Source organism: Filicampus tigris, chromosome 13, assembly GCF_054856515.1.
Source record: "Filicampus tigris isolate MCC_2025a chromosome 13, RoL_Ftig_1.0, whole genome shotgun sequence".
Classification (NCBI taxonomy): Eukaryota; Metazoa; Chordata; class Actinopteri; order Syngnathiformes; family Syngnathidae; genus Filicampus; species Filicampus tigris.
This window is the reverse complement of record NC_141229.1, coordinates 5834774-5861598: the sequence shown is the minus strand read 5'-3', so window position 1 is coordinate 5861598 and position 26825 is coordinate 5834774. Positions and strand designations below refer to the sequence as shown.

The following is a 26825-nucleotide window of genomic DNA, read 5'->3' as shown; positions in this document are numbered from 1 at the left end:
AAAATGCCTTACTAAATAAATATGGTTGTTTTTTTTCCACAAAAAACGCCTTACTATATACATGCGTCGCCTTTTCTCACAAAAAAAAACACCTTACCATACATGGGTGTTTGTTTTGTTTTTTTTCTTCACAAAAAAACGCCTTTTGTGAAAAAAAACGACCACGTATAGTAAGGCGTTTTGGGGGAAAAATGACCATTCATAGTAAGGCATTTTTTGTGGAAAAAAAATGACCATGTATAGTAAGGCATTTTTGGAGAAAAAAACGGGGGAAACGACCATTACAAAATCTTGAGTTTTTTTTCAGTGTCCTGGAATGGAATAATTTCAATTTATTTCAACTAAGATAAGTTGGGATACGAATCTGGTCACCTAACAAATTACTTGCATTTCAAGGCACCACTAACTCATTTTGTGATTTAATCATCACACCATCACAAAACAACAAAGTATCACAGATTTTTTCATTTTTTAATTCACATTTATTTTTAGTCATTTTTTTGCCCACATTACCACCTATGAAGTGAAAATATATTTTCTATTGTCCAAAAAAGCACCTCTCCAAATGCTTTTCAATACAAAAAACTATTTTTTTGTTCTTTTCCCCGAACAAAATATTTTTCTGTTTGTTATAGCTCGCCGACATTTCCAAATTTAGTTTAGAAAAAGTATAAAGGAAAAAAAATGGAAAAGCAAAATGATTTTGTTGTTCATTGCCTTTTTGATGAGCAATGTGAAACCCCATTTAAAAAAAAAAAACGACAAATGTCAACAGTCAACCATCTGTTTTTTTTTTTTTTATTAAACAAAAATGACACCCTGTCAAAAAAGTCATACAGCAATTATTCCACAAATTGTCCTCTGTGCCAGCACTCTGAAAATGTCTTCATTCCCCAGGCAGATGACCAAAATGCTAAGATTTATTAAAAAAAAAAAAAAAAAAAAATTCTTACCACACCACATTGTTTCATTAAAAAAAAGTCATCAAGCAGGGAAAACATCATAGTAACAACAAAAATGGAATTTGATGAACTAACATTCACAAATACATTTTCACACACTCACTCACGCACGCACACACATGCACAGGCACGGCTGGAGCCCATCCCAGATGACTTCGGGCAAGAAGCGAGGCCCACCCTGGACTGGTCACCAGCCAATCACAGGGCACAATGGCTAAACAACCACTATTGCCAATTTCAAATGTTCAATGAAGCTAACATGCATGTTTTGAGGGATGTGGAAGTTTGCATAAGTATCTGGAGAAAACCCAAAGCAAGCATTGGGGGGGGGGGGGGGCTCTCTGGGTACTCTTGCAAACGCCGCACATGAAGACCAGATTAGAACCCAGAAAATCAAAAGGGGAGGTGTTGGGAAAGAAAACACGACGTGATGGTGGGAGTGGGAGCGTCCGGCAGCCATTTTGTGGACAGTCGACCGGCCGGGCAGGAGGGCGACAAAATGGCGTGTGACTGAATTGGACTCCTGAAACAGAGCTGGCTTTGGCGTCCCGATAAGACGGGTGTCCTCACAGCTCCGTGTGCATGCCTGAAAGGTACACACATTCGATAGAACTATGTAAAAGTGAAAAAACATTTGCTACGTTCGCTAACACTATCAAGCCTTCGCCGCTCAGTTCGATACAGGCATCGGTATTGCTTTGTGTGGGTGGCTAGGAGGTGTTAGGGCTCTATCCCGCGCCCACTAACGTTCTACCTGTGCCGGGCGACTCTACTGCGGGGTTCTTCCGCGTCACTTCCTGTTGGACGAACGTCTGCAGCCGTTTGACTTCCTGATCATAGTCGCTCCACTCGGACACGATCCGTACGGCCGCCTGAAGCTTGGGCTCCTTCGTCATCGGGTTGTTACACTACCACCACAATCACAAGCAAATAAATGCAATGAATACAAGTTCATGTTGTGCTAACTCGTGCACCCTCCAGTTGCCATTAAGTGTCCAGTTAGTTTTAATGAGTTTTTAGAGGGAGTTTGTTTACATTTTTGGGGGGAAAATGCATCATTTTAGTTTCATTTTTATTAGTTTTGAATAGTTTAGAAAGTTGAACACTAGTTGATAGCAAGATAAACAAAAAAAAAAGGGTCATGATGTAAGCATTGCGTAATAAAGTAAACAATTCCCAAACAAACGTTCAAGCTTCCTTCTGCCGTACGGCCGTGCAACAATGCTGAAATAAATACAATTTAAAGATCAAGCTCAAAAGCTAGTGTGGTTTTAGTTATTTACATACCTTGGTGCCGGTGTGCGTTTTGTGTATGTGCGTTTTTCTAAGACTAACCAAATATAGATTGGGAAGTGAACCCAAATGCTGGCTTTTTAAGGGCCTATCGTCGTGTGCGCTGTTTACCAAGTCTATTGTTTTGGCATTTTTCTTGGAGGCGTTGTCACACCACGTCTCACACCACAACCATTCTTGAGGCAGAGACTTGATGGGCACTTGGTGGATCATGTTGTTGGGAAGGTCCTTTCAGGGGAAAAAAAAAAGTCATTAAAAGGTGCATTTGTTGTCTTTATCGTTCTGTCACATTTCACTATAATAACCCTTGCAGCCATTTTGGGCCACCAACAAGCTGGAATTTTAAACCTGTTTCTTGCTTCTTTTAACTGAACTCAGTTTTTGACTAACAACGGTTTCTGTCATTTGTATAAAATATCTATTCTTTTTTTTTTTTTTTTTTTTTTTTTAAACCCCTTCAAATTTTGGTTTGGTGCAGGTTGTACAAATGCTTCCTTCAAGTGTTGATTCAAGAATGTAACAGAATCCATCTGTTATCTAGCACGAATCGCACTTTTCAGGTTTCAAAAGTGGCCACGACAGAGCCACAATGCGCCAAACAAAAAAAAAAAAAACACGTCATTGCCGAAATTTACATTAAGAGATGAAGCTGGAAATAAATCAGAGCAAAATGGAATTAGCGTTCACACGGCTAATCTCATATTGTTGCCATTAAAACGAACACAAAAGGAAGCGGTGGCGGTGGCAGTGTTGTGTTGAAGAGTACAAAATCGGTCGGTGTGTCCTGTGCACCTGGTCCAGGTTGGACAGACTGTTGGGGTCCTGGCTGAGCCCCTGGTACTGACCGCGCAGTCGATCACCAGCGGCGATCTTTCTGAACTTCTTCAGGTCCACCACATAGAGGGCGCTGGAGAGCACAAGGCAAACATCAGAGACCGTTTTTGTGTGTGCGTCTTGGTGTTTGGTTCTGCAACTCGGTGTGACTCTGCGTGGCTGTTGCGTTTGTGTGGTTTTTTTCATTTCAGTGTCTTTGTGTCTTGGAGTTTCTATTTCCTGTCTGACCTTGTTTTGATATCTGCAGTTTTGAACTGCTTTTTTTACTGCTTCAGTTTTTATGTTCAGCACTTTGATTCAGTTGTTATTGTTTTTTTTTTCAAGTGCTTGGAAATCAAGTTGACTTGTTTGTGTTTGTCCTTGTGTCTCAGTGCGTGTCTTCGCGTCTTCTGTCTTGTCTTTCCTTGTCTGTCCATATGTGCGAGTGTCTTTTTCTTTGTGTGTGTTTGCCTCTGTCTTGATGTGTTTGTGACTTTGTCTTTCTGTGTGTGATGGCGTCTTTGTCCTTGGGTGTGTATTTTGTATGTTTTTTTTGTCCCTCCATGTTTGCGTCTGTTTACATTTGTGTTGCTGTCCTTGTGCGTCTTCTTCATGTCTTTATTTATGCCTTTGTCCTTCTATGTCTTTTCTTTGTGCCTTTGCCCTTTTGTTTGTGCGTATTTTTTGGGGGTGTCTGTGTTTCCGGTGTATTGATCCTTACTTGTATGCCTTTTGAGTGTGTGTGTGTATTTCCATTGCGAACATGCGTGTGTACATTCATGTGTGTGTGTGTGTGTTCTCACGTACCTGATGTGGTACTTGCGTCCTGCCAGGTGACTGGCCCAGTATCCGGACTTCCAGAACCGGTATCCGTCCATCTCCCGTCTGCTCTCGCAGAAAGGTGTGTAGCCATATGGCGCCCCCTCAAGGTCAAAGTCCCGCAGCTCCTTCAGGTCAGTACGCACGATCTGAATGTCCACAAAAACGACAAACACACAATAGACAATAAAAAATTTTAAAAAAAAAACATTTTTTAAACCAAATTGCAGCCTTTTGCTACATTGCGATGCGAATTTCAATTGGATGAATTGTTCAGCCCAACCAGGAAGTACTCCGGCGCCAATTGTTCACAAATTACAAAAATGTTGACGGATTAAAACGAATGTTCTGCTGTTTTTCACGGGACAGAGGAAGTGGGTGGACCTGGTCGGCATCCACAAAGAGGATCTTGTCGACAGCCAGCGGGAACAGGACGTCCAGGAAGAGGATCTTGTAGCCCCAGATGATTCTCTGCTTCTCCGTCTGCTGGTGGAGCCAGCGGGGCCACTTGTACTGCACCAGCTCATACTGGAAGCCGTACTTCTTGGCCATGTGGGGGATGAACTCCTACGCGACGGCAAAGGCCAGCTTTTAAGCTTTGCGTGTGGTGTGATTTTCAAGGCGGCTAGAGATGGACATGGACAAGACCCCACCTTGAACGTCGGCGACAGGTAGTTCTTGAGGAACCAGAACTTGACGGGCGTCTTGGTGTTCTTCAGGACCGACAGCATCATGATCCTGAGGAAGCGCTCGTACAGGTGACCCGAGGCCACCGAGAAGATGTTGATGACGTCGTCTTTATCCTGCTTGACCTCCTCTGTCTTCCCGCCGCCCGTGAAGCCTCTGAGAAGGAGGATACGGAAGGTTTTTTTTTTTTTTGTTTTAAACTGCTTGGTGTACCTCAGGGGTGTGAACACAGCCCACCCCATTTTTAACTCCAGCTCACTGAACAATTACATTATCAAAAGTCCTGTAATATTTGCTACATTTATTTAATTCTTTTCAAAATTTTGTCAATAGAATTGTATTTAAAAGAATGAATTATTTTGGTCAAGTACGTTAAAACACACAAAGAATTTGTCTTGGTACTATCGCAAAACAGACTATTTATACATGAACAGTACCACCTAAAAATTATTTGGAGCTCCAAGTACCATTTACATACACATTTTAACTTTTGAAATGATTATTTAACCTCATCTACAAAGGATCTGGCCCATCTGCCCATTGTGCAAATCGAAAAATGTGTCCAAATTTTGCCCACCCTGGGGCTTACCTGGTCAGAGACTTCCAGAAGCCGGTGTCGTTCTCCTCGGCGCTGCTGTCGCTCAGCAGCTCCTCGTCGAACTTGTCGGCTTTCTTCTGGACCTGCGTGCGCATGGACGGATGGATGAATGCGCTAACGCGGCGAGGAGAAAGCACGTCGGTTTAACCGCACGCAAACCCACCTTGACCTTAATGATTCGACTCTTGAAGTTGTTCAGAACCACGATGATGTCGTCCGAGTCTGCCGGCGAGTCCGTACCGTCGTGACTGCAACAGGAAAAATGTATTTTTCATTTTTATTTATTCTTTTCATTTCCCGGTATTGGGCCCCAAAAAAAAAAAAAAAAGATGTCAACTCTTTATATTAAATGCATCTAACTAAGTCAAGCATTTGGCTTGGGAGCACTCTGAAGTCACATGCGGGGCGCCGTTGCTGTCACCTTAAGACTCGGAGGGAAGTTTACTTTGTCTTTGAGCGCGGTAATCTGCTTTGGTGCTTTTCTCGACTCTACTGTTAGCATTTCATCTCATTTCAATGTAGAATATCGTCGCTGTCCTGTGAAAAACACTTATCTCCAATTTAGGGAACTTTTTAAAATTTTCACTTTAATGCGATTACTGTAATGCGGAAACATGATTCAGGTTAAAAATAAGAAAATGAAAAAAAAAGAAATGGAAATAAGAGTTTTTCACATGACAGCGACGACATTACGGAATGAACATTACGCGTCCACGTAGGTTGAAAGCATGTTAGCGTTTGGTCACAAATGCTGCATTACGGATTAGAAACAGGCAGTAGCCACATTCAAAACGTCAGCGGGAATCCTTCAAGTTGTCCAAATCATCACCTGTAAATCTTGTAGATGTCATCAGATCTGCCTTTCCTCAGCTTCAGGTTCCAGGCACCTGGATTGGCCTTGAGCTGGAAATAACCCTGCGTCGTAGGACATTTAACAATGATTACGCCCAAGGCAGAACATTTGTGAGGTTCTGATGAGTTGGGGGCACTTGGATGCGTCAGCGTACAAGGTTCGCCATGACGATGGTGTCCACGATGACCGGCTCCGTGGCAGTGCCCAGCGTGAACTGCAGGCCGCGCGGCGGCTGGCCCGAGCTGACGTCAAAACAGTGACCCTCCAGGAGAAGGTGCTCCAGCTCGTACTGTGCCGCTACGATGTTCTCCACCTGCAATACCGCCGGAGAAGATACTCGCTGCCAAAAGAAGCGGTCGGGCGCCGCTTCATAAAATCCCAACGCGGCATCGTGAGCGTTACCTCCTCCAGGTAGATGTTGTCCAGGTCGTAGCGGGTGCGCACCGACTCCACCATCCAGCTCTCCGGGGTGTTGAGGTTCAGCGTGAAGAGCGGCGATTGAGGCATGTCCAGGAATTGCGCCATGGGGCCGGGAGAGAAGCCGCCGTCCGCCCGGAACGCCGTCTCGGCTTCCAGCACATAGCGGTAAAAACTGGGGCGGGTGCGCGGAAACAAAGCCGGCTCAAAAAAAATAAACAGTGCTTTTGTTTTCTCAAAGGTGAGAGATGTCTGGATGAATGAATAAGTGTGTGCTTGTGTTGGCTTGTATGCTGGGCTGTTGCCTGCGTAGTCAGATCAAACCCTTCCCCCAAAAATAAAAAAAAAATAAAAAAATAATCAACAGGCACACCTTTGTCTGCTCCAAGGTAAGCAATATATTTATGTTATCCATAAAGTAATGCGGTTTTCAGCTAGTTAATAGAAAAATCTATACGCTCAAGCACATTTTCATTTGTAAAAAACCAAAATTATCAACAGGCACTTTTGTCTACGCCGATGAAAGCGATGCATTTGTATTATTTCGTCGCTGTCATGCGAAAAGCACTTATCTCCATTTTTTTTTCCCATTTTCTTATTTTTACCTGAATCATGTTTCCGCGTTACAGGAATCGCATTAAAGATAACATTTAAAAAGCTTCCAAAATCGGAGATAAGCGTTTTTCACAGGGCAGCGACGATTTGTAAAATGATGCTAGTTTGCAGCTAGCTCGCTAATGGATGAAGTGACGTGGTCGTCTGCAGAGTCAGTTCAATCAGCAAAAAAAGTAATAAATGAATACAAATAAGTCATCAAAAGGCAAGCTTCTGTCTGCTCCAAGGTCAGTCGTGTATTTCTATGATCGGTAAAAAATAAATAAATAAATAAATAAATAAAAGCTATGCTGTTGTTTGCTCATTAATGGATAAAGGTCGAATCCCTCCCCCAAAAAAGTATTCGTCCGCTGACCAAAATGCTAACGTGACGCTAAAGACGCGAGGCCTAGCTCCTAACGTTACTCCCCATACCTCTTCAGAGGCAGGTCAGACAGTTTGGACTGGCAGTTCATGAAGACGCGCAGATTGACGTTGACGAGTTGCTTGAGAACCTGGGGGGAAATGACGGCGTCAGAGAGACAGGCGACGGGCGGCGCGTCAAGTCAGTTAAAGCCTAGCGTGGATGGACCTACCATCAGGAAAGGAGCCAGTTTCTGAGTATCCCGCGTGACGGGATCCACGACGGCTACCACGTCAAAGTAGACATCTCCCTCCTTGGGACGGATCTTCACAGCGCTGGCGACGGGCACAAAAGTTAGCTAGCCGCCGCGCGGCAACGATCCCATTCCATTTAAGGGAAGAACGATAATGTTGGTTTGCTTTTCCATCCGCAAGCTCACCTGTGGCGGTCGTCAGCAAAGCCATACTCGATGCGCGCCTCTCCTTTGGGCTGAGACGAGAGCAGAGCGTCCACCTTCATCACCAGGTCGCTGGCCCTGAGAGAAAGCCTGCTTGGAATTGACTGCCATTTGACACAAAACGGCCAGTGCTGCACTCTTTAATGGACAAACGGACCGATATTAAGGTGTAAAAAAATGTATCGTGTGTCTCCTGGTGTGTGAGCCTTAGCCCCCAGGGGATAGTATCATACAATACGAGTATACATGAACTGCTAAGTAAGATGCAGTCATATTGCAAGTTTTTTGCAGAGGATAAAGAATATATGCCTGTGAGTAGGGCAGCTCGATTAAGCGATTTTGAACCGCAATCGAATTTTCGGGATAAAACGATGTTAAAAACGTTCAAATCGGCACGTTCGATTTTGTTATTTTTGGCGTATCTAAGCCACTGTAGTTTCCCCGGCATTTCCGCTCCCCCCCCCACGAGCGCGCAGTCCGGAAAAACGACAACAACACCGGCGCTACCGGCGATTCTGCTATTTGCTCAGGCAAGTGAGTTTGGTTAATAAATCAGGCAAATATAGACGTGTAGTGTAGTGTGTGCCCCGCATGTACAATACAACCCGTGAACAAGTAACTCAACGTCTGAAAGGCGTCACTTTTTTTCTCCTCTACAACGGACCTCTGGTTTAACCGGACTATGCATCCATACTTAAGCTTGACAGTGCATTATTGAGTGACAGTTTTGCACTAATCATTGATTTATGTTTAAGTGAGACCAGGGAGAAAAGTGAAAGGCTAGTCACTCGCTGGTTGTCAAGATGACTTGCTGACAGACTGTTTGGTTTACAGACTTGCCTTCTCTCATGTTGAGGATTTCGTTTCAGATGGTATGTGCACTTTCTTCTTTCATTATTGGTTTAATTAAGAACAGATTTGAAATCTATTGTGTAAGTAAAATGCTGTTAATCCCAATGGATTGTTCTGTGTGTATTAAGTTAAAGTGACTGGTATTTTGAGTTCAAAGAAAGAAAAATTCAGTTTAAATAAAAGACATTCAAAATACTTCATTTGTCATTATTTTACAAAGAAATCGTAATCGTAAAATCGGGTTCGAGGGAAAATAATCGGGATTTTCTTGTGAGGCAAAATCAAAGAAACCAGCCTAACAGGAGGGTGAAAACCTCTAAAGACGTGAAATACCTGTCCTCCTCTATGCCGAACTGCTGCACTTTACTTTTGATGCGCTCGCCCGACGTCTTGAGGATGATGCTCTCCAGCAGGAGAAAGTCGTCCTGGTTGAACACCTCGCCCTCCTCCAGAGGCCCGATGATCTGCGGCAGGAAGAAGGAATATAGAAGGCGCGTTAAGTGAGGAATAACCCGAGCAAAGAAAACAAGAACTCACTCGTCCGTTGCTGATGACGGCTCTTTGGCCCTTCTTCAGCTTGAGCACGTCTCGGCAGTAGGCGGCATGGGAGAGCAGGAAGTCAAATTTGTGGCTCTCGTACGCACTCTTGAACAACGACACATCCATCCCCTGACGGAAAAAGTTCACAAGTTGCACACTTACGGCATAAGCATTTTTTTTTTTGTTTCGAGCAGGTTTAGTGAAAACTCGTTCAGGTGGAAATGACTGTTTGATTTGAACTAGATTAATTTTCAGCCCTACTTGCAATATGAAGCAAAAAAATGTGATAAGTTTTTACCTTGAAAAACTCCCAAATTAGGACACTCAAATGTCAGCGCAACGCTGTATAACTTTTTTTTTTTTTCCTTCGCTTTATTTCGAGCATAAGAAAAAAATAAATAAAAATAGAATAAGAAAAAAAAAAAAAAAAACACAACAAAAAAAAGGAGTGTCATTTAAGTACATAAAAAGGCTTTTTGCAACAACATGTAAACGAAGAGCAAAGATGAACTCACCCCAACAGCGAACTCTGCGATGTCGGTTCCTTTCCCAAGTGCCTCTGCCGTTTCCTCTTTGGCCATCTTGGTGATAAAGTTCTTGGCGTTGTTGGCAGACTGCGTCTGCATGGCGGCCCAGATGGCGCGCGTCACGCGGCTCGACTCGGCCGACGGCTCGGCCGACGGGTTGCTGATCATGCCCAGGCGCACGTTGTTGCTCGTTTTCTGTCGGTGGCGAGAAACGGCAACGTCAGCTGATCTCGGAGACTTGACCCGAGAGTTGGCTGCACTTTTTTGTGTTTGTTACTGATTTTCATGGAGCCATCATTTTGAAATGGGATAACAATTAAGTCACCATGTGTCTGATGGCATCATAAAGGAGGCGGCGTCCTGAAGGCAAGTCAAAGTCTCCCACCACCCAGAAGGTCACGGGCCGGATGTAGCCATCATCTGGCGAGCGGAGGAAGAAGAAAAAGTTACACACTGGGATGAGGTGCTGTTGCACGTGGAGCTCATGGGTAGGTCAACTTTTTTCCCCAAGGATCACGGATGGACGAGGTCATACATAGATGAGGTTAAAAAAAGAAAAAAAAAATACACATTAAAAAACAGTTACTATGAGGGTAGCTTCCCATTGGCCAGTTTGGGCGTCATTTTTAGCCAGAGCTCGTGAATGTGTAGCTACATTCAGTTAGCTAACTTGATGTGTTGCTTTGTGTTGGCGATCGTAGACTTCCTTCTTCTTTGCAGTAGACGCACTGCACTTTATCTTCTTCTTTTTTTTTTTTTTTTTTTTTTTTTTAAATATGAAATGATATCCCAAATCTTTTTTTCATGGAATTATTCAATTAAGCGTTCATAATAATTCATGTTCATTTAAAAAAATATATTTATTTATTTAATCATAATGAATTAATTTAACATCGTAATTTTTTGTTTACGAATAACTATTATTTACAGTATATCAAATAACCAATTATTTAACGGTTGAAATCAGCAAATTCAGGAATTTGGGGGGGAAAAAAAAAGGCAAAATGAATGAAATCTCTCGATCAAATATGCAGTGGACAAGAACGCAATGGGCCAAATGTGGTCCGTGGGCCGAGCTTTGCCTAGTCCCGGAACAGCTTAATAAATACTATATTGCACCCTATATGAAGATGAAAAATTTTAAAGTGTTAAAAGTGTCGTACAGGAGAGGAGGCGGAGAAAAGAGGAGGAGACTACATGAGGAGCGTTCGGGCTTGAAGGTGACTGAATCTTCGCTCAGGCGGCGCTCCAATGCCACTAAAAAGTCCCGTTTTAAAGTGCTGACCTTTCTTGGTCATGTAATTGACGCTGTTGGCCACAGCCGTGCTCTTCTCCCGCGTGTCCAGTGTGGAGAAGCGAGCGTAATCGTCCACAAAATGGTTGTCTAGGGAGGAAAAAAAAAGAAAAAAGGCAGGACATTACGCTGGTCGTTTTGCAGAGGCTATTATTGAAAATGGACTCACTGGTGTCGGAGAGGTCCAAGTAGGTTCTGGTGGTGGACAGCACTCGGGAGTTGATGCGAGGGACGACGTTGGGCTGGCTCATGATGAAGTCCACCACGTCGTGATCGCTCGCCAGCTCGCCCTACGGGCCGCACAAATTAACGTCACTTAGGAGGAATTATAAAAGGTGTAATAAAAGCCCATTCCCGTGGCACCGACATTCAATTAAACATGCTTCCAAAGTAGAAAACTAATTGTTTGTTCCTTTGTTGTCAGCCAATCAGCAGCGGGCGCACTCCCCTGACTGTTAGCTCAGCATTGGATCTCATTAGTTTACTGCAAGTCAGCACAGCGGAGATTAAAAACAAGTAATGAGGAAACATCATTAGCAAAGAGTGGCTCAACTAGGAGGTTTCAACTGCCAACTGTCTTACGCAATAGACTTAATAACCAAGTTTAAGGCAACTCTACTCAAAATGTGAGTCCTCACGGATACATCCGAAAACCACATCGCTGTTTCATTGGTTCTGATATCACAAATGCGCAATGTTATCACAAGAGTTATTTGATAAACAGATAAAAAGTAAAAAATGCTGACGTTTTAGGTGTTAAAACATCAAATAAGAGGACACCTTTTACGATTTTAATAAAATTGGACTACCTAACATATACAGACTGAACATAAGGAGTCCAAGGATTGATCCTTGGGGGACCCCACGTCATAGCCGTTTGACCAGATTCAAAATTTCCAGTGGTCACAAACTAAATCCTTTTCTCCATGTAGGAACTGAACCATTTAAGGACTGTTCCATTTAATCCCACCAAAGTTTCCAACTTGTTTCCTGGATTATGATCAAAGGATTCAATGCCTTTTAAGACTTTTTAAGGATCTCAAGGAACCCTGTGCAACTATCCAGTATGCACTTGTATGTGCTCCAACCGACCAGATAGACGGCCCTCTGGTAGAAGGAGGTGGTCTCCAGGATCTTTTGCATGGTGATCGTCTCCAGTTCGTCCGGCTCCAGGTGCTCGCGCTGGTACGGTATTCCGTTGTACATGACCACCGGCAACGGGCCCACCCCCGTCTGCTCATAGTACGCCCGTCCTTCCTGAAAACACGGGACGCAGATAGTGAATTGAATGTCTTAGCAAAATGGATTTGAGCGTGAGGGAAAAACAACCCGTCTCACCTTTCTGTTGTTGTCGTAGGTGGAGTCGGCGCCCAGGACGCTGCTAACCTCCACGTAGGGGAACCGCTTCTCCAGAACTTTAATCACATTGCCGGCGGTCAGTCGCCCGCCCGGAGGGACGCGGTTGAACATCTTAAGGAGGAAATTTAAAAAAGAAAAAGAAGAAGAGATGAGGTGACAAGCCCAACAACACTTTCATGTCCCAGGGTCAGAGGCTCGGACTCACAGAGACGACTGCGTCGAAAGCATTGTGGCTGTCCACCTCGTCGCTAATGTAGTTGTAAGCCCGCAGCAGGGCCACGCCCGCGTCCTGCATGCCGTCTATGTTGTCTTCATCCGACACCACGAATACAAGCCCGATCCTACAAAACACACATATAGGCAACGTTAAGTTTCTTATTGGGATGCGGAGTGGGTTGTCCACTTCATCAGTATTCACGCAAGAATCCAGGAGCAGACATTTTAAAGGTCCTTCCAACCATGCCTGACAAAACTTCCAAAATTGATTTTCCTGAATTGATGCCAAGGGGTCCACTAATGTTGTGCTTATATCTCTAAAATGCCACGGTAATTATAGAGTAATAAATATTACACTTTCCATTTTGGAGATAATAAATTAACCATAACCTTGTTCCATCTCAAATATTTGCTTAATAACCTTCTTTAATTTTGACTTGAACATTTTTCAAAACTTTGTAATAATTACGTGACAGAAAGTATGGTCTTCATTTTAATATTATAATATACCGTACATGAAATATATCCTCATTCCGGGGAATAGGAACTGAGCCGTGCCAATAATAGGGAAAAAAAAAAATCATGCCCCCCCCTAAAAGGTTTACAACCGCAAACAGAAACCAAACCACTACTTTTTATCAACTATTATCAAGCTCCTCCTCTCACTTCAACGTAGTTCCTAGGCACCAGTGCGAATGGTTAGGCCACAAGATTGGCACAACGCAACGAAAAGAGGGGTATAAAATGGAAGACAGAGTCGTCAAACAATCTGAAACTATGCGAATTTGGGAGTAGCAAATCAAAAATAGACTGGGAAACACACACACATATACACATATAAATATATATATATATATATATATACATATATATATATATATACACATATATATATATACATATATATATATATATACATATACATATATATATACACATATATATATATATATACATATATATATATATATACATATACATATATATATATAAAAGGCATCTTAATCATGATTACTTTGTCATCCCACTAAATGTAACATACAATTAAATATATGATCATTAATAATATTCTGCTTTAATATCCCCTTGCCCTTTTCTACATTTTAACATAATCATACACATTAAACTCTTGAAAACAGTGAAAATAAAATTGAATTCAGATGTTAATTTTTTTTTTCCCCCCCCCACTCAATCGATAAATGTTGTCTGGTCGACTAATGATCATCTTGAATGAAGGCAACTACCTGAGCGGGATATTGTTTGAATAGAACATCTCTGCGACACTTAGCAGATCCACGGCGTTCTCTTGAGTCGGATCCAGAACGATCACCTGCACACGCACGCACACAAGAAAGCTGAGCCTTTCGATCACATAAGTGGAATTTTCTTTTCTGGCTTGTTTCGTCGGGTGGCGTCCTACCAGATTGTGGAAGTTCTTTCGGATCTGCCTTATCACTCCGGGGAAGGTGGGCCTGAGCAACTCCTGAACGTTGTAAGGCCACGAGCTGTACCGATGGTCCGTCTCCAAGTTGTTAATCCACTAAAACGCACACATTATAACATGCATAAGCGCGTGCGTTACTTGTTTGGGGCCTTGACGCCCTCTCTTACGCTGATGGCGGGGTTGCGGATGTCGACGGCGTAGTCGGAGTCTGACGGCTGTACGTTGAGCTTGAGGATGTCGTGGATGTAGGGCGTGTCGATGAGGAGCGAGCGCAGACCCTCCATCACTCGCGTCTCGCTGCGCAGCACCTCAAACACACTACGAAACGCGGAAGGAAACCCTTCAGAGTTTGAGCAATACTTTCGGGCGGAGAAAAGTGGAATGTCAAATGTGGAATGTTTAAATGTCAAAGGTTTTTTTATTGTTTTTTTTCATCCATTTCATATTTATTTACATGTATACAAGAACTAAGCCACTTACCTATGACGCATTGGTGTCAGCATTAAACACATTTACATACACCATTAAATGTGCATTTTTATGGACAAATATTCACAGAAAATAAGATCAAATAAGATATACAATATAATAACCATCCATAAAGACATAAGAAAAAAGAGGGTTTAGAAAAAAAAAAAATAGAAGAAAAAAAATTATTAAAAAGGAGGAAAGGTTTGCTTCCATTATCTTGAAGTCAATAACTGATGGCCATTTATTATGGAAGTTTTACCTTCTTGAATATCAGATTTTTTTCTCCTTGTAAAAAGGACATTTTTTTAAATTTTTATTAACTGAATTTTATTTATTTATCACATTTTAAGGGACCCAAGAATGTTTTTTTTTTTTTTATTATTACACTTTACATTCATAGGAATGTTCAAAAATGAGACTTGTAAACACAATCTAAAATGTCCTTCGCATTATTAGTTAAGAGAGTGACTGATCTGTTTTAAATCGATAATTAACGGTGGAGGTAGTGGTTAGCACATCTGCCGCACAGTTGACGCATTCACTGCCATTGACGTATTTATTTGTCTTTTCACAGTCCAGCCATTCAATCCCAGGACTTTATTGATATTTTTTTTTCATTTTTTTGTCAAACGTTAGGTTAAAAGTGGGTCTGAAAATGTCTGGCAGTGAATGAGTTAAGAGGTTCCGGGTTTGAATCGCCACTCCAGCCCTCCTGCGTGAAGTTTGCATGCTCTCGCCGGGCTTGCGTGGGCTTCCTGCCACACTCCAAAAACATCTTAGCGTCGCTTAAGACACTAATTTGTCCACCCGCTGTAAAAGTAGAGCTACACTGGATAAACCAGCTGGTTTGTTTGGTTAATAACGAGGTGTGAGTACCTGAAGATGTCTTGCGAGTCCAGATCGATGTGCAGCCCGTTGATGAAGAGGGCCGAGTCGCCCGGATGCAGCCCCAGCGTTCCTTTGAAGAACTGAAAGAAGACGGAATCACCGAATCAACTTCGCCGCTCACACGGAATCCCGCTGTTGAATCGGTGGTTGTCAAACTTTTTACACCAAGTACCGCCCAAAAAAACCCCCAAAAAACGTATTTACTCCAAGTAGCACCATCATGGCCGACAATACAATACAGTAGAGTAGTTGGCCAAAGTGTTTAGTCAAAAAGGTTTTATTCCTAAAAAGTAGATTATAAATATAAGCCATTGTATCAAAATGCATTGTGAACATTTAACACTGCACATAGGAAAATAAAACAACTTTACTTCACTATTAATAAGTTGATTAAAATGCATTGTACCTCAAATTTAAATATAAATTATTAAATTAAATGCAAATGGATTTAATTTAAAACGATAAATACAACTGAACTGTAAGTTAGGCAGTGATTTCGCATACCACTAGAGGGAGACATTCAACAGGAACAAGATCTGTCAGCTTTGCGCGGGAGTCTGTTAGTTGAGCAATTCCAACCCTGAGCTAAACAAGCTAATTATTGGCTGCGTGACATTGCCGGAAGCCGGCGCCTGCCGCCAGTTAAATCTCATTAGGGAGAGACAAAGATGTCAGTTTAATCAAACTTGGGAGCGCTGCAATTACAACAGGACGCGCTGAACACAAATATCGTGCATACTGCTCACACAGCGTGTTGACAGACAACAGGAAATGTCACACGGCTGCACGTGTCCACGTTTCAAGAAATAATCCCCCCACAAAAGTGGAGTTGGTCCTCATTTTGAGATATTTCCCTTCGGACCCTAAGTGTTGTGGAGGCTGTGCGCAATAATGGTTTGTGACACTTTTTTTTTTCCACTGAACTTGACCTGTTGTGTTCACAGCCATCAGTCCAACAAAATTACACCAGCACAATCAAAAGCAATCCAAAGGACCTTTTTCACAATATTTGTAAACAATAGGTGGGAGGGTGCTTTCAGGAGGCAGAAAGTGATTGACTACCACCTGACATGGACTGAAAATGACAACAAAAACTTACTGAGTTTGAGATTGCACCGCCAGATATAGCCCGAGAGGTTTTTTTTTGGATTGATTCATTAAAAGGGAAAAAAAAAAAAAAGTTACACACGACATCGTTAAGAGCTGGCTGAAGGCTCACTCACTACCACGTGATGGTATTCATTTCCAGTCAAAGAAAAAAAAAAAAAAAGTCATCTCACTCAGCCCTGCAATGTTTGCTTTACTTGGCCAAGTGGGGAAACCTGTTCTTGTGCAGTGGTTTCTGCATCATGGGAATGTGCAGTGTTGTTCCAACACTAATGAGGATAAGCGGCGTAGAGAAAGTATGGATGGATACAAATAATTGTGGACTTGGTTTGTTGTGTAATTTAGAAAAACAATGACTGTCAAACGAGCACTCCTCTGTCCGTGCCATTAATCCAAGCAACAAAAAAGTCCATTTGCCAGTCGCTCGATGATTATATCATCGTTGAATTTTCGCGTCTATTTTTTTGAATCAACTTACACGTTCAAATTTTAATTATGGCCAGTGTTCCGTCTCTCCTGGAAGCAATTTACCTCATGTAACATAGCGGCAGCCACTACCTTGTTTGCTCAATGACTAGGCCTCGGTCAAATGACATGGAAGCGTTTGTTTACTAGTGGTGAAATTGGACGTCATGGTGAAGTGATCCATACAAGGGCCGCATGCAAAATTTGGCCTCTAGAAGCAGACTTTTTGATACCGCTCCAGTGACATAGGTGAGATGAAGTGGTACCTTCTGGTTTTCGGCAATCTCTTTGCGTATCTCAGCGCTGACCGCCGTTTTGGTGATGGACCTACGAGGGGGGAGAAAGGATGGACACGTAGTACGTTTTAAGAGGATGCTGTATCCATTGTGTCAACTAAACGGGGGGTCCTCAGTTTACGACGGAGTTCCGCTCCTACGGTGGTGACGTCACCCGAATTTGTACACAAGTTGGAACGCGACGTAGTCCGTCGCAACGCTAACGTTGGAGTCAAGTCATATTTTCATGAACAAAAACTTTTTGATCATAAATGTAAAAATGTCAAATAAAAAACAGTAAGTACCGCACTAACTGAGCGTGATATATTTTTTACAACGCCGTACAAACTATTTCATTGCGTGCCGTATCTCAGTACCGTCGTAAACCCGAGGACACCCCTTGTAATACTTTCAAGAGGTCCGGCAACTGATTTGGTTCTTTTTAGTTTTCTTTTGATTTAAAAAAAAAAAAAAAAAAAAAAAAAAGGATTTCAAGTCGAAATGTTGCTTTGTGTTCCTCGCAGGAGCTTCCATATGTGTCTGTTTATTCTTTTACCTGGCCTTGTTGGGGAAGTTCTGACTGAGGTCCTTCATAACATTCAGGGCTTCCGTGACGGGAGCGGCCAGGATGCGAGCGGCTGTCTGGAAACTCAAGTCTGTAAAAGAAAAAAAAAAAACAACAACAAAAAAACGTCTATTCAGTCTGCATTGTTTCTTGCCATTTTACTGCACTTCACCATAATTGTCCTTTTTTTATTTGGTAACACACTATGACTATTGTTTACCATTCTTCTCGAGAACATACAAACCCTACACAGGAAAAGCTGGAGCCGAGATTCTAACCCCAAACCCTGCCCTGCTGAATCACAGACGCAGTAACAATGAGGCACATCAGCCCGTTGAATTTTGCCCACTTTCATCTTGCCTCAAAACTCTGACAAGAACCCCGGCTTTACACGAAGACGAGGAGAAGCAGATGAGTGTGGATTATACTCAGCTGCAGCGGTCTTGTCGCATGTGTGATTACGGGCCCCCGGAGGTCTGCCTCCCTTTGTAAACAGGCAGCGCTAACCAGCCCCGGCAGGGTTGCAGATAAAGACCCGACGCCCACATGACACTTTGAACACGTCGCTCAGCGTGCTCCCCCCTCGCGGACATTTCCCTCAAAGCAACCCGAGTGGCCTTGTGGAGACACTGTCCAAGTACCCCAGAACGCATACGAATTGGGAGAAGTTGAAAGAAACGGTGGCAGTTGATTTAAAGGATGCTGTAAAATGCGGATCAATGCGGATTTTATGTTGCAGCAGGCCAGTGCCTGCCCAAAGACGTGACGTCTTCTTGACGACGGACCTCGCTTATTGAGTGGAGAGTCTGTAGATATGAACTCCCCTTTGCATTCATTTCTATCAGAACAGTGAATCCCCGTGCATTCATGATTCGACATTCTCAAATTGGCAGACTTTTACACTTTACACGTTGAAACACAATTTGCTGTTTTTGTGCTCGGGCCAACGCAATAAAAGGTTTGCAAGGCTAAACCTTGGGACCAAGAAACTATGTTGAAGTGAGTTGAGCAGCTCCGTGTGGTGCTTCTGCACAATCTTGTCAAATAACTATGTTGAAGTATGTTGAGGAGCTTCGCGGTGTGCTTTGCCACCATCTACAGGAAATAATACATCTTTTTTTCCGGGGGCCATCAATTACTCGCAGATTTTTGCTATTCGCAGCAGTCTTTATTATTATTATTCGTCTTTATCCCCTGACAAAAGTGGGATTTTACAGCAGTGTTTAAAAAAAAATTGGGATTTTTCATTTTATAGTTAGTTTTTATTTCATTTTGACTTTTGTTTTTTAAATTCAGTTAATTAGTTTTAGAGTGAGTTTATTTACTTTTTTATTAGTTTTAGTATTTCTTTTTTTTTATATATATCGAGTATTTGTGGAGTGCAAGAATAAAAAAAAAAAGGTCACAAAGTAGTATATAATTAAGTAAACTGCAATTCCCAAACAACTGTTTGACCTTCTTTCTTCTGCAGCAATGCTGAAAAAAAAAATTACTGGCAAAATAAAAGCCAAGGACATTTTTGCTTGCAATTAGTTATTTTCAAAAACACAAAATGTAGTTTCAGTTTCTGTATCATTTGTTTCAAAATCACTCTTGTTTTTAATTGTATGTTTTTTCAATTTCGGTTTTCATTAAATAACCTCGGTTCACTAGTTCTCGTATCAGTATGTACTACAAAGCACAAGCCAAGATATAGAATTGTACTTTATATGATACAGCTAGGAACTCATACGACCATCGAGGTGAATGAACAACCGAGTATTTTATGACTTCTCCGCTACCAGCGAAGTCACCATTTGTCAACTCTGTCGACAAACGAATGGACGCAGAGCAGTCGCGCTTCCTCGGGGTGTATTTACAACGTCATAAAATTGATTCCCTCAAAATGGAAGTGGCAGATATAATGCTGGCAGGTGTTAAACTGTAAGCTGAGGATGTGTTTCATTGCGGCCGCCTGCTTGGTGTCTGGTGCTTTATGTTTGGAGGAATTTGTTTGTATGTGATTGGGAATATGACTGCATTTTAAAATCAAATGTTGTTGATTTATATTGCCATCGCGCAAGTTTGAACATCACACATGCGAGTGACCTAGCTGAGGCTTGATCTTTTGGAATCACTGTCAAAAAAATAAGAACAAAGCTAGAAAAAGCCGAAGAAAAGCAATTTCCACCTTGAATGAGAGTCTCCTTGAATCAGCTGCCTGTTTTTGGGAGTAAGTGTGGCTAAAAACAGATGCAAAAAGCCAAAGAAAAAGCTATGTCTGCATTGAATGAGTCACCTTCTAGGGCTGATCCTTTTTGGGAGTGTCTCACACACAAAATAGAAAAAGCCAAAGAAAAAGTAATGTACAGTGTGAGTCACTTGTAAGTGTGGGCCAGTTAGCGGGTTCAAGGTGCTAGAACCTAACATTAGCGTTATGAACGGCCGCATGTTAACCAAGCCCACCTTGCATTTCCCAGACTTTGAGTGGCGCCATTTCATTGGTGCTTTCCACGAGATGTTTCCTCAGCTCCTTCAATTGTTCTTTCAGTTCTGGGTAGAGTGTCCTGGAGATGCATAACAGATAACACGTTCTTATTCTGTGTTGAGGAACTGCATAGCCAAGAGTATTTGGCTCACTTGAGACGGCCGAAAAGGAAACCCTGGACCTCATCCACCGGATCGTTCTCTCTGATCATTGTGGCGTTCACCTCCGCCCCTGGAACCACAATCAATTAATTAACTGTTCTGGGTTTACATAGAGTGTGGTTTTGTGTGTGTGCGCGTGTATACCTTGGACTTGTGTGTCATCCTTCGCCTTGTACTCCTGGTTTTTGATGGCCAACTCCACCCCATAGCCAGAGAGAGAGACCTTCTTTGTGCTCGGATTCTACCGGGAAAGGACATTCACATTTTGAAAACAGTTTACAGCGGTCATCTGTGTTTGTTAAATCCTAAAATGGAAAGGCAACATTAAAGAAAGGTTTTAAAAAACGATTGTCATTTTTTGATCTCGGAAGCACCGAAAGCAGCATCGTAATTTAAAAAAAAAAAAGTACTTTTGTCATATTTGTTAAAACAACAATTATGACTTGACAGTAGTAGTAGAAGTGACTTTCAGGTTTTCCTGTCAGGGACTGCCACAGCGAGTCACTCGTATGATTTGTTTGGCACAGTTGGTACATGAGAAATATGATCAGTGAAAAAAAAAAAAAATCAAGTCATGCACGCCAGGAGCAGCAAAATGAATTGTGCAAATTGAAGCATGAAGCGTGACTAAAGCTGTTTTTTAATTATGTCATTACTGTATGTTTTTATGAATACGTTATAGGCTGCTATTTATGTCATTAAAAAACCCATTATAACATTTGTTGTTTCTTTTTTGGGGGGAGGCCGGAACAGATTAATGGCATTTGCAATCACCTCAATGGGCAATTATGATTTGAGTGTTTTAAGTTACGAGCAGGGTCACATAACAAATTAAACTCTTATCTCAAGGCACCCTTGTACACGTTTATAATTTGTGAAAAAAAAAACATTTTGATAATGTACTGTGACGGTCGGGTCATAATGGCAGTTTTAACAAACCTGACAAAAACTGATTTTTTTTTGACAATTGCCAACACCCTCTTTGAAGGAGGCTGATGGCACAGAAGATCGCTCGGTTCTCTTCAGGTTTATACAGACAAAAATAGAGCTCAAATCGACCAGTGGGAATAAGACACCTACAGCAACATAATGCCTGAGCACATAAGTAGCCAGGCCTTCGCTGACTTTGTCCACGACGGCCAGGTGAAGTTCCCGAAACTCTGCTTTCCCCAATTCAGCGTACAGGATGACGACGGGAGCGTCCGACTTTGATCCGGGATATTTATGGTCGCCCTTGAAAAGATAAGGCTTGGGCCTGGGGGCGTTGACAGAGCAGTCAACTTAGTATCGGGACTCCTGCCGCTTATAACTGTTTCGGTTTGTCGTTACCTTTCTGACGCTGTTTTCAGGAGTGCTTCCAACTTGTCGGGATCGCACGTCTTCTCCCCGTGGACGCTGAAAAAGGCTGAACAGCCGGCAGGTGGAGGCTCATTGGACGCAATCTAGAGGCACAGCAGGACCATTAAACGCTGGCTAAAACACAATCGCAACAACAACAAAAAAGCAGTTGAATTGCACAGACCTGCTGGAAGGAGTGCACTGTCGCCGAGTAGGCTCTGAGGGACAGGGCGAACTTGAGCATGTTCACTTGGACAGAGCTGAGCAAGTCGCCCGCTTTCTGCACTATCAGCTCGTAATAGGCCCGGTCGGTGTCGGCTGGAGAGCGAGAACCAAACAAGGCATTCAAGCTCATCTAATTGACACACTAAAGCTTGGAAAAGTGGGATTTTCAGACAGCTATTTAGGGAAAATATTCATTAAAGTGAAATTCATGTAAAAAAAATATATATATATATATTTGTGTGCGCCAGAACTATGTCAGTGGACAAAGGATTAATCGGATGCATCCATCCATTTTTCCTCCATCAAAAGGCGCAACCATTTTGACATTCTACTGCCACCTGCTGTTGACAGAAATTGACGTCAAAGAGCTCTCAGCTCGCATAGCGAACGTCGGGGCTCACCTGTTTTGTAATTGCAACGACTCTTCAAGTGAATAGCTTCAGCTTACCGTCATGCTCTTCTACTCTCTGACTGGCTTCGACGAAGTCCCAGAACTTCTCTTGGCTCTCCTCTGCCAGGAACTCACTGAAGGTGACGACACAAAACAAATTAGCGATGAGTATTCGTAAAGGCTCAAACGTAACATTTTAAACGCGGTGTGTTTGTCTGCTTTTCACCTGGCCTCCAGCAGCAGAGGCGTGTCGGCCCACTTGGCCGTGAGGGTGGTGGTGACAGCCTTGGAGTCGGCCCCGCTGCTCGAAACAGTGGCGAGCGGCGACAATAGTGAGATCCACAGAAGCCACATAGTCCGGCCTGCACCTGGCAGTAGATATTAGAGGAAACACTTGGGCATGACACACAAGATAGCAACATCAGAAACGTCACTAGATATTAGGGCTGAACAATCAATTGAATTGAAATCGACATCGCGATGTAGTAGAATGCAATGAAATTAAGATTTCGGTCAGTCGTAGGCTTTATTTTTTACATACTCTACATGTATTTATTTACATGGTTTCTAGTCAAGTTGAGAAGTGGTAGTTCACATTTTTACATTGCTTGAAGAAACCTGAAAAGGTGAAGTGCTGAAACCAACAGATTTGTTTTCATTACTGTTGTAATCTCACTTATGATTTACTGATTTATTATAGTTAAAATTGGTTTGATTGTAAAGGTCATATCACCGAGTCTTACATATTGGATTTGTTTGAAGTAATCAGCACATATTGACAATTCTAAAATTCTCAAGTAAATTGAAATGATACGTCTTCGCTCCGAGATGAGCGTTCTTTGTCAGGGAGGAGCTCAGCCAAGTTTAGCCTGGGTTGTTAGTTGAAGTAAAAGAGTCTTCACCGCATGCACAGACAACTACCGGTGCATTTTATCCAAATTAAATCTGCAAGCCATTTACTCTGGATCATAATGTTCCAATGTTTTTAGCTTCCTCCAACATTCCAAAAACATGCAAGTTGGGTTCATTGAATAGTCTAAACAACATTGTAGTTTTATGCATAAAGATTGACGATAGTTTTTGTACATTTATTATAGCAGGATAATGTTGGTGCACCAGCAGCTTCGCTTGTAAACAGCAAGACGTAGCTACGGCTTCTAACCAATAGGAGCACTCAGCGTGGCTCCTTCGTCCAATGACCACACAGTTTATACGTTCGGTCATTGCTTTGATGGGCCAGGGCTGTCACATCATTTGGGGCAATACGTTGCCAGACGCCACCTTCAAACACTCCGTGAATACCAACACAGACGTCTACATTGTTGTTTAAGTGAAATCAATGGCGGCGAGTTCACAATAGCTTAATGCTAGCCGTAGAAGCTAGCTCTCTTAGCTAACAGTAAACTATAATGTAGACAGTCTTTGTCAACACGCAGAGCGATTAAGACGGGATATACATTTTCCTTTATAACCAACAGGCAGGCAGTGGTTTGTATGTAAAAGGAAGGTTTTATTCTCCTCACCAAAGCCGGCTTCGTAGCTTCCTGGAATCATGGTTTACCGGAGACTAGAGTAGGTGGGGTCCTTGGCATGGAGAGTAGAGGTAGCCAATATACTAGCCTGATCAAAAATGAGTTGTGGAAAAAAAACTGCCGTCAAAACAAAAAGAGACGCTGTTAATATAGGGATTTAAAACAACAACAACGACTTGTTTTTATTTTTTGTGGCGACACAAAACCATGCAGAAGTATTACCTGCCTCTCAAAACTACAAAAGAATAAGATTTTTTTTTTCATTCGGGTCTTTCCTCAGGCTTGAGGCACGTCCGTACTTCAGGTGACTTTTCTTTCTAGACTAATTTAAAATTTATATTTATATTTATTGTATTTAATATATCATAAAAATATTAAACGTGGTATAAATTATTTGTATGTGTTGATTAAACAATTAATTAATACTGGTTAACAAGTTTTTACTCTGTTTTTTTTTTTAATAAAAGATGCAAGTAAACTTTCCTAGATGATTGTTTTATATCTACCACATCAGGTTTTCATCTTCATCATCATCATCATCATCATCATCAAATTAGTAATTTAGTAATATTTATGAATGAAGGCTTAGGTTCATCAACAAGTGGATTTTTTTCCCCCCTGAAACATCATAGCTATAAATAACAAGACATGGTAAAATCTGTATTGCGCAAGCTTTTATACATCAATCTTAAAAACAAATATCTAAAAGACATTTTTTTCAACCAGTGCCAAAAATATATTTAAGGACACATAGGACGCATCGCTGATTAAAATTTGTGGTTAACCAGTCTAATCTAACACAATACAACGTAATATTAAAATATATTATTATCATATCATATCATATCAAATCATATCATATAACCAGGGGAAGAGCCATGGGTGGGCCTGGGTGCTGGCCCACCCAGATTGACAGACTGCCCACACAGTGAGATCCATGAAAAAACATATACTTTAAAATTTTTAGCAAATTATGAAATTATTATTTTTTTTAACTGAATATTAAGAATGGCATAATTGTGGTTGTCTAAGGAAGATCTGAACATCATATTATTCGGTTTGTCATTTTATTTGAATATACGATGTGTCGGGATAGGAGGATTGTGCAAAGTGAGAGAAATATTCAGGTCCACCCTGATTTTTCCACGCCCAGGCATTAGCCTATTCTGGCTCCGCCCCTGGTTCCAACCCCCAGCTTCTTAACTGTTAGGCTCTAAATCTGACATGCTAACCACTAGCAAACCATGCCGCCAGATGTTAGCATGTGTAGCTATATCTATAAACACGTTAAAACACGTTTTCAAAGGCTATTTTTTAACACAATACATTTGCTTTATTGTCAAAGCCTATAAAACTAGTTGTCACTTGCCGATAACAGAAAAATGGTGGCAACAGTTGAGACCCACTGTCCTACTATGAAAGGCGACTTACAGAATAGACAACAGTGTGAAGACATCACGGCTCTTTGCGTTTTTCTTTACCATTTTCTCGCTCTGCAGCCTAAATGAAATTGGACAAGAGATCCTCCGGAGGGAGCGGTTACAGCCTGTGATTCAACATTTTGTGAAAAGCGTACGACATTAATTATCCTGTCGGCGTTGCCCTTCACTTTAAAAGTGCATGTGCAGCCACCTTCTTTGCACGCAAAACAATCAGATGGATCCGCATTCAAGGACCGGCTCTGTAGCGTCTTCACAAGTCAGTTAGCACAAGTGTAATTAAGCATATCGTCGAAGACACACGCACGCACACGCGCACGCACGCAACCCCCCCCCCCCCAAGACACACACACATGCAGGGGCCTGTCAACAAGGTGACATCGCCGCTTGAAGATGTCATCTTTCAAATGGTGCACTCTGGGTGTCGGTGGGATGTTGGAGGTCTTTTCCTGCTCCTGCCACCCTTGCGGGCACGTCAGCCATTTTAGAGGTTGAAAGCCTCAACGGGGGACCCGCCAACGACCTCAATTAAACCTCCATTAATATGAAGGCGTCATGTCGTTTCGCGCCAGTTCGCACTAATTAAAAAAGTGTGCCGGACTGTTTAATGGGGGTCATCTTGGGGTCCCCCTGTTGAAGCTGCAAAACACCTGACAAACCGTGAAGGAAAATAAAATGATGGTTAGCATTTGTTTCAGCAAAAAAGAAAATATATATACACTTTTAATTTGCTTTTGTATGTGATTTCTTGTACATCAGATGATGAACTTGTGATCAGCCTTGACCGAGGGTTCCACTTTAAATTACTATTTTAGAAAAACATTTATCAATGTGTGTTTTTACAGTTTAGTTTTGGATTTTTCATCATAGTTAGCTTTTATTTAGCTTTCACCTTGTTGTTTAATTTTAGTTAGTAATTTTAGGTTTTTTTTTTTAATGATTTGTTTTACAGTAGTATTTATTAGTTTTAGTTTTTTAAATGAATGGACAAACTAGTGAGTGCAAACTAGTTGTTGTTTAGTAAACATGATATCGTTTGCTTGATAAACAAGATGCAGTTTAAATTATTTTTCATTTATTTTAAAGGAATTTTCATTTTAATTTTATGCTGTTAATGGGACAACGTGTACAATGTTTTGACTATTCATTTATAACTTACACAAAAGCACAAAATCGCACTGTGTGTGTTCAAATATCTCTTGTTTAAAGGGTTATAACATGGCCATATACAGTAGATGCTATTCGTTAGCCAGTCTACTGTTTACCATACATACATTAAAGATGAGTCTATGTGGTTGTTTTAAACACATGTGTAATTCTTTTTGTTATGTGTTTAGTTTGACTGTTTAGTATGACAAGGCAAACATAATGTCCTTGATCAACTATCATTATTATTGGCAGAAATAGAGGGC

General features: G+C 41.8%; 1 protein-coding gene across 2 annotated transcripts; it reads right to left on the bottom strand.

Annotated features, from left to right (window-relative positions):
* Positions 1 to 782: 782 nt before the first annotated feature.
* Positions 783 to 25684, bottom strand: uggt1 (UDP-glucose glycoprotein glucosyltransferase 1). Of its 2 annotated transcripts, none has more exons than XM_086050349.1 (40): positions 25406 to 25684; positions 23966 to 24062; positions 22669 to 22810; positions 22500 to 22576; positions 22011 to 22144; positions 21818 to 21930; positions 21569 to 21743; positions 20633 to 20729; positions 20480 to 20558; positions 20306 to 20406; positions 17852 to 17951; positions 17287 to 17347; positions 15437 to 15528; positions 14257 to 14407; positions 14066 to 14185; positions 13890 to 13975; positions 12635 to 12770; positions 12409 to 12540; positions 12163 to 12327; positions 11240 to 11360; positions 11062 to 11160; positions 10102 to 10196; positions 9765 to 9971; positions 9247 to 9378; positions 9043 to 9173; positions 7840 to 7935; positions 7633 to 7735; positions 7472 to 7551; positions 6428 to 6617; positions 6180 to 6338; positions 6002 to 6087; positions 5336 to 5420; positions 5164 to 5255; positions 4541 to 4730; positions 4272 to 4454; positions 3876 to 4036; positions 3048 to 3162; positions 2367 to 2483; positions 1717 to 1870; positions 783 to 1548 (listed from the first exon to the last, which is right to left on the bottom strand). In XM_086050349.1, the coding sequence occupies exons 2-40, from the start codon at positions 23994 to 23996 to the stop codon at positions 1529 to 1531; spliced, it is 4608 nt and encodes a 1535-aa protein (XP_085906475.1). In that variant the 5' UTR covers positions 23997 to 24062; positions 25406 to 25684; the 3' UTR covers positions 783 to 1528. The 2 variants fall into 2 exon arrangements, with proteins under 2 accessions (XP_085906475.1, XP_085906476.1); XM_086050350.1 differs by having other exon boundaries at positions 22669 to 22804.
* Positions 25685 to 26825: the final 1141 nt, after the last annotated feature.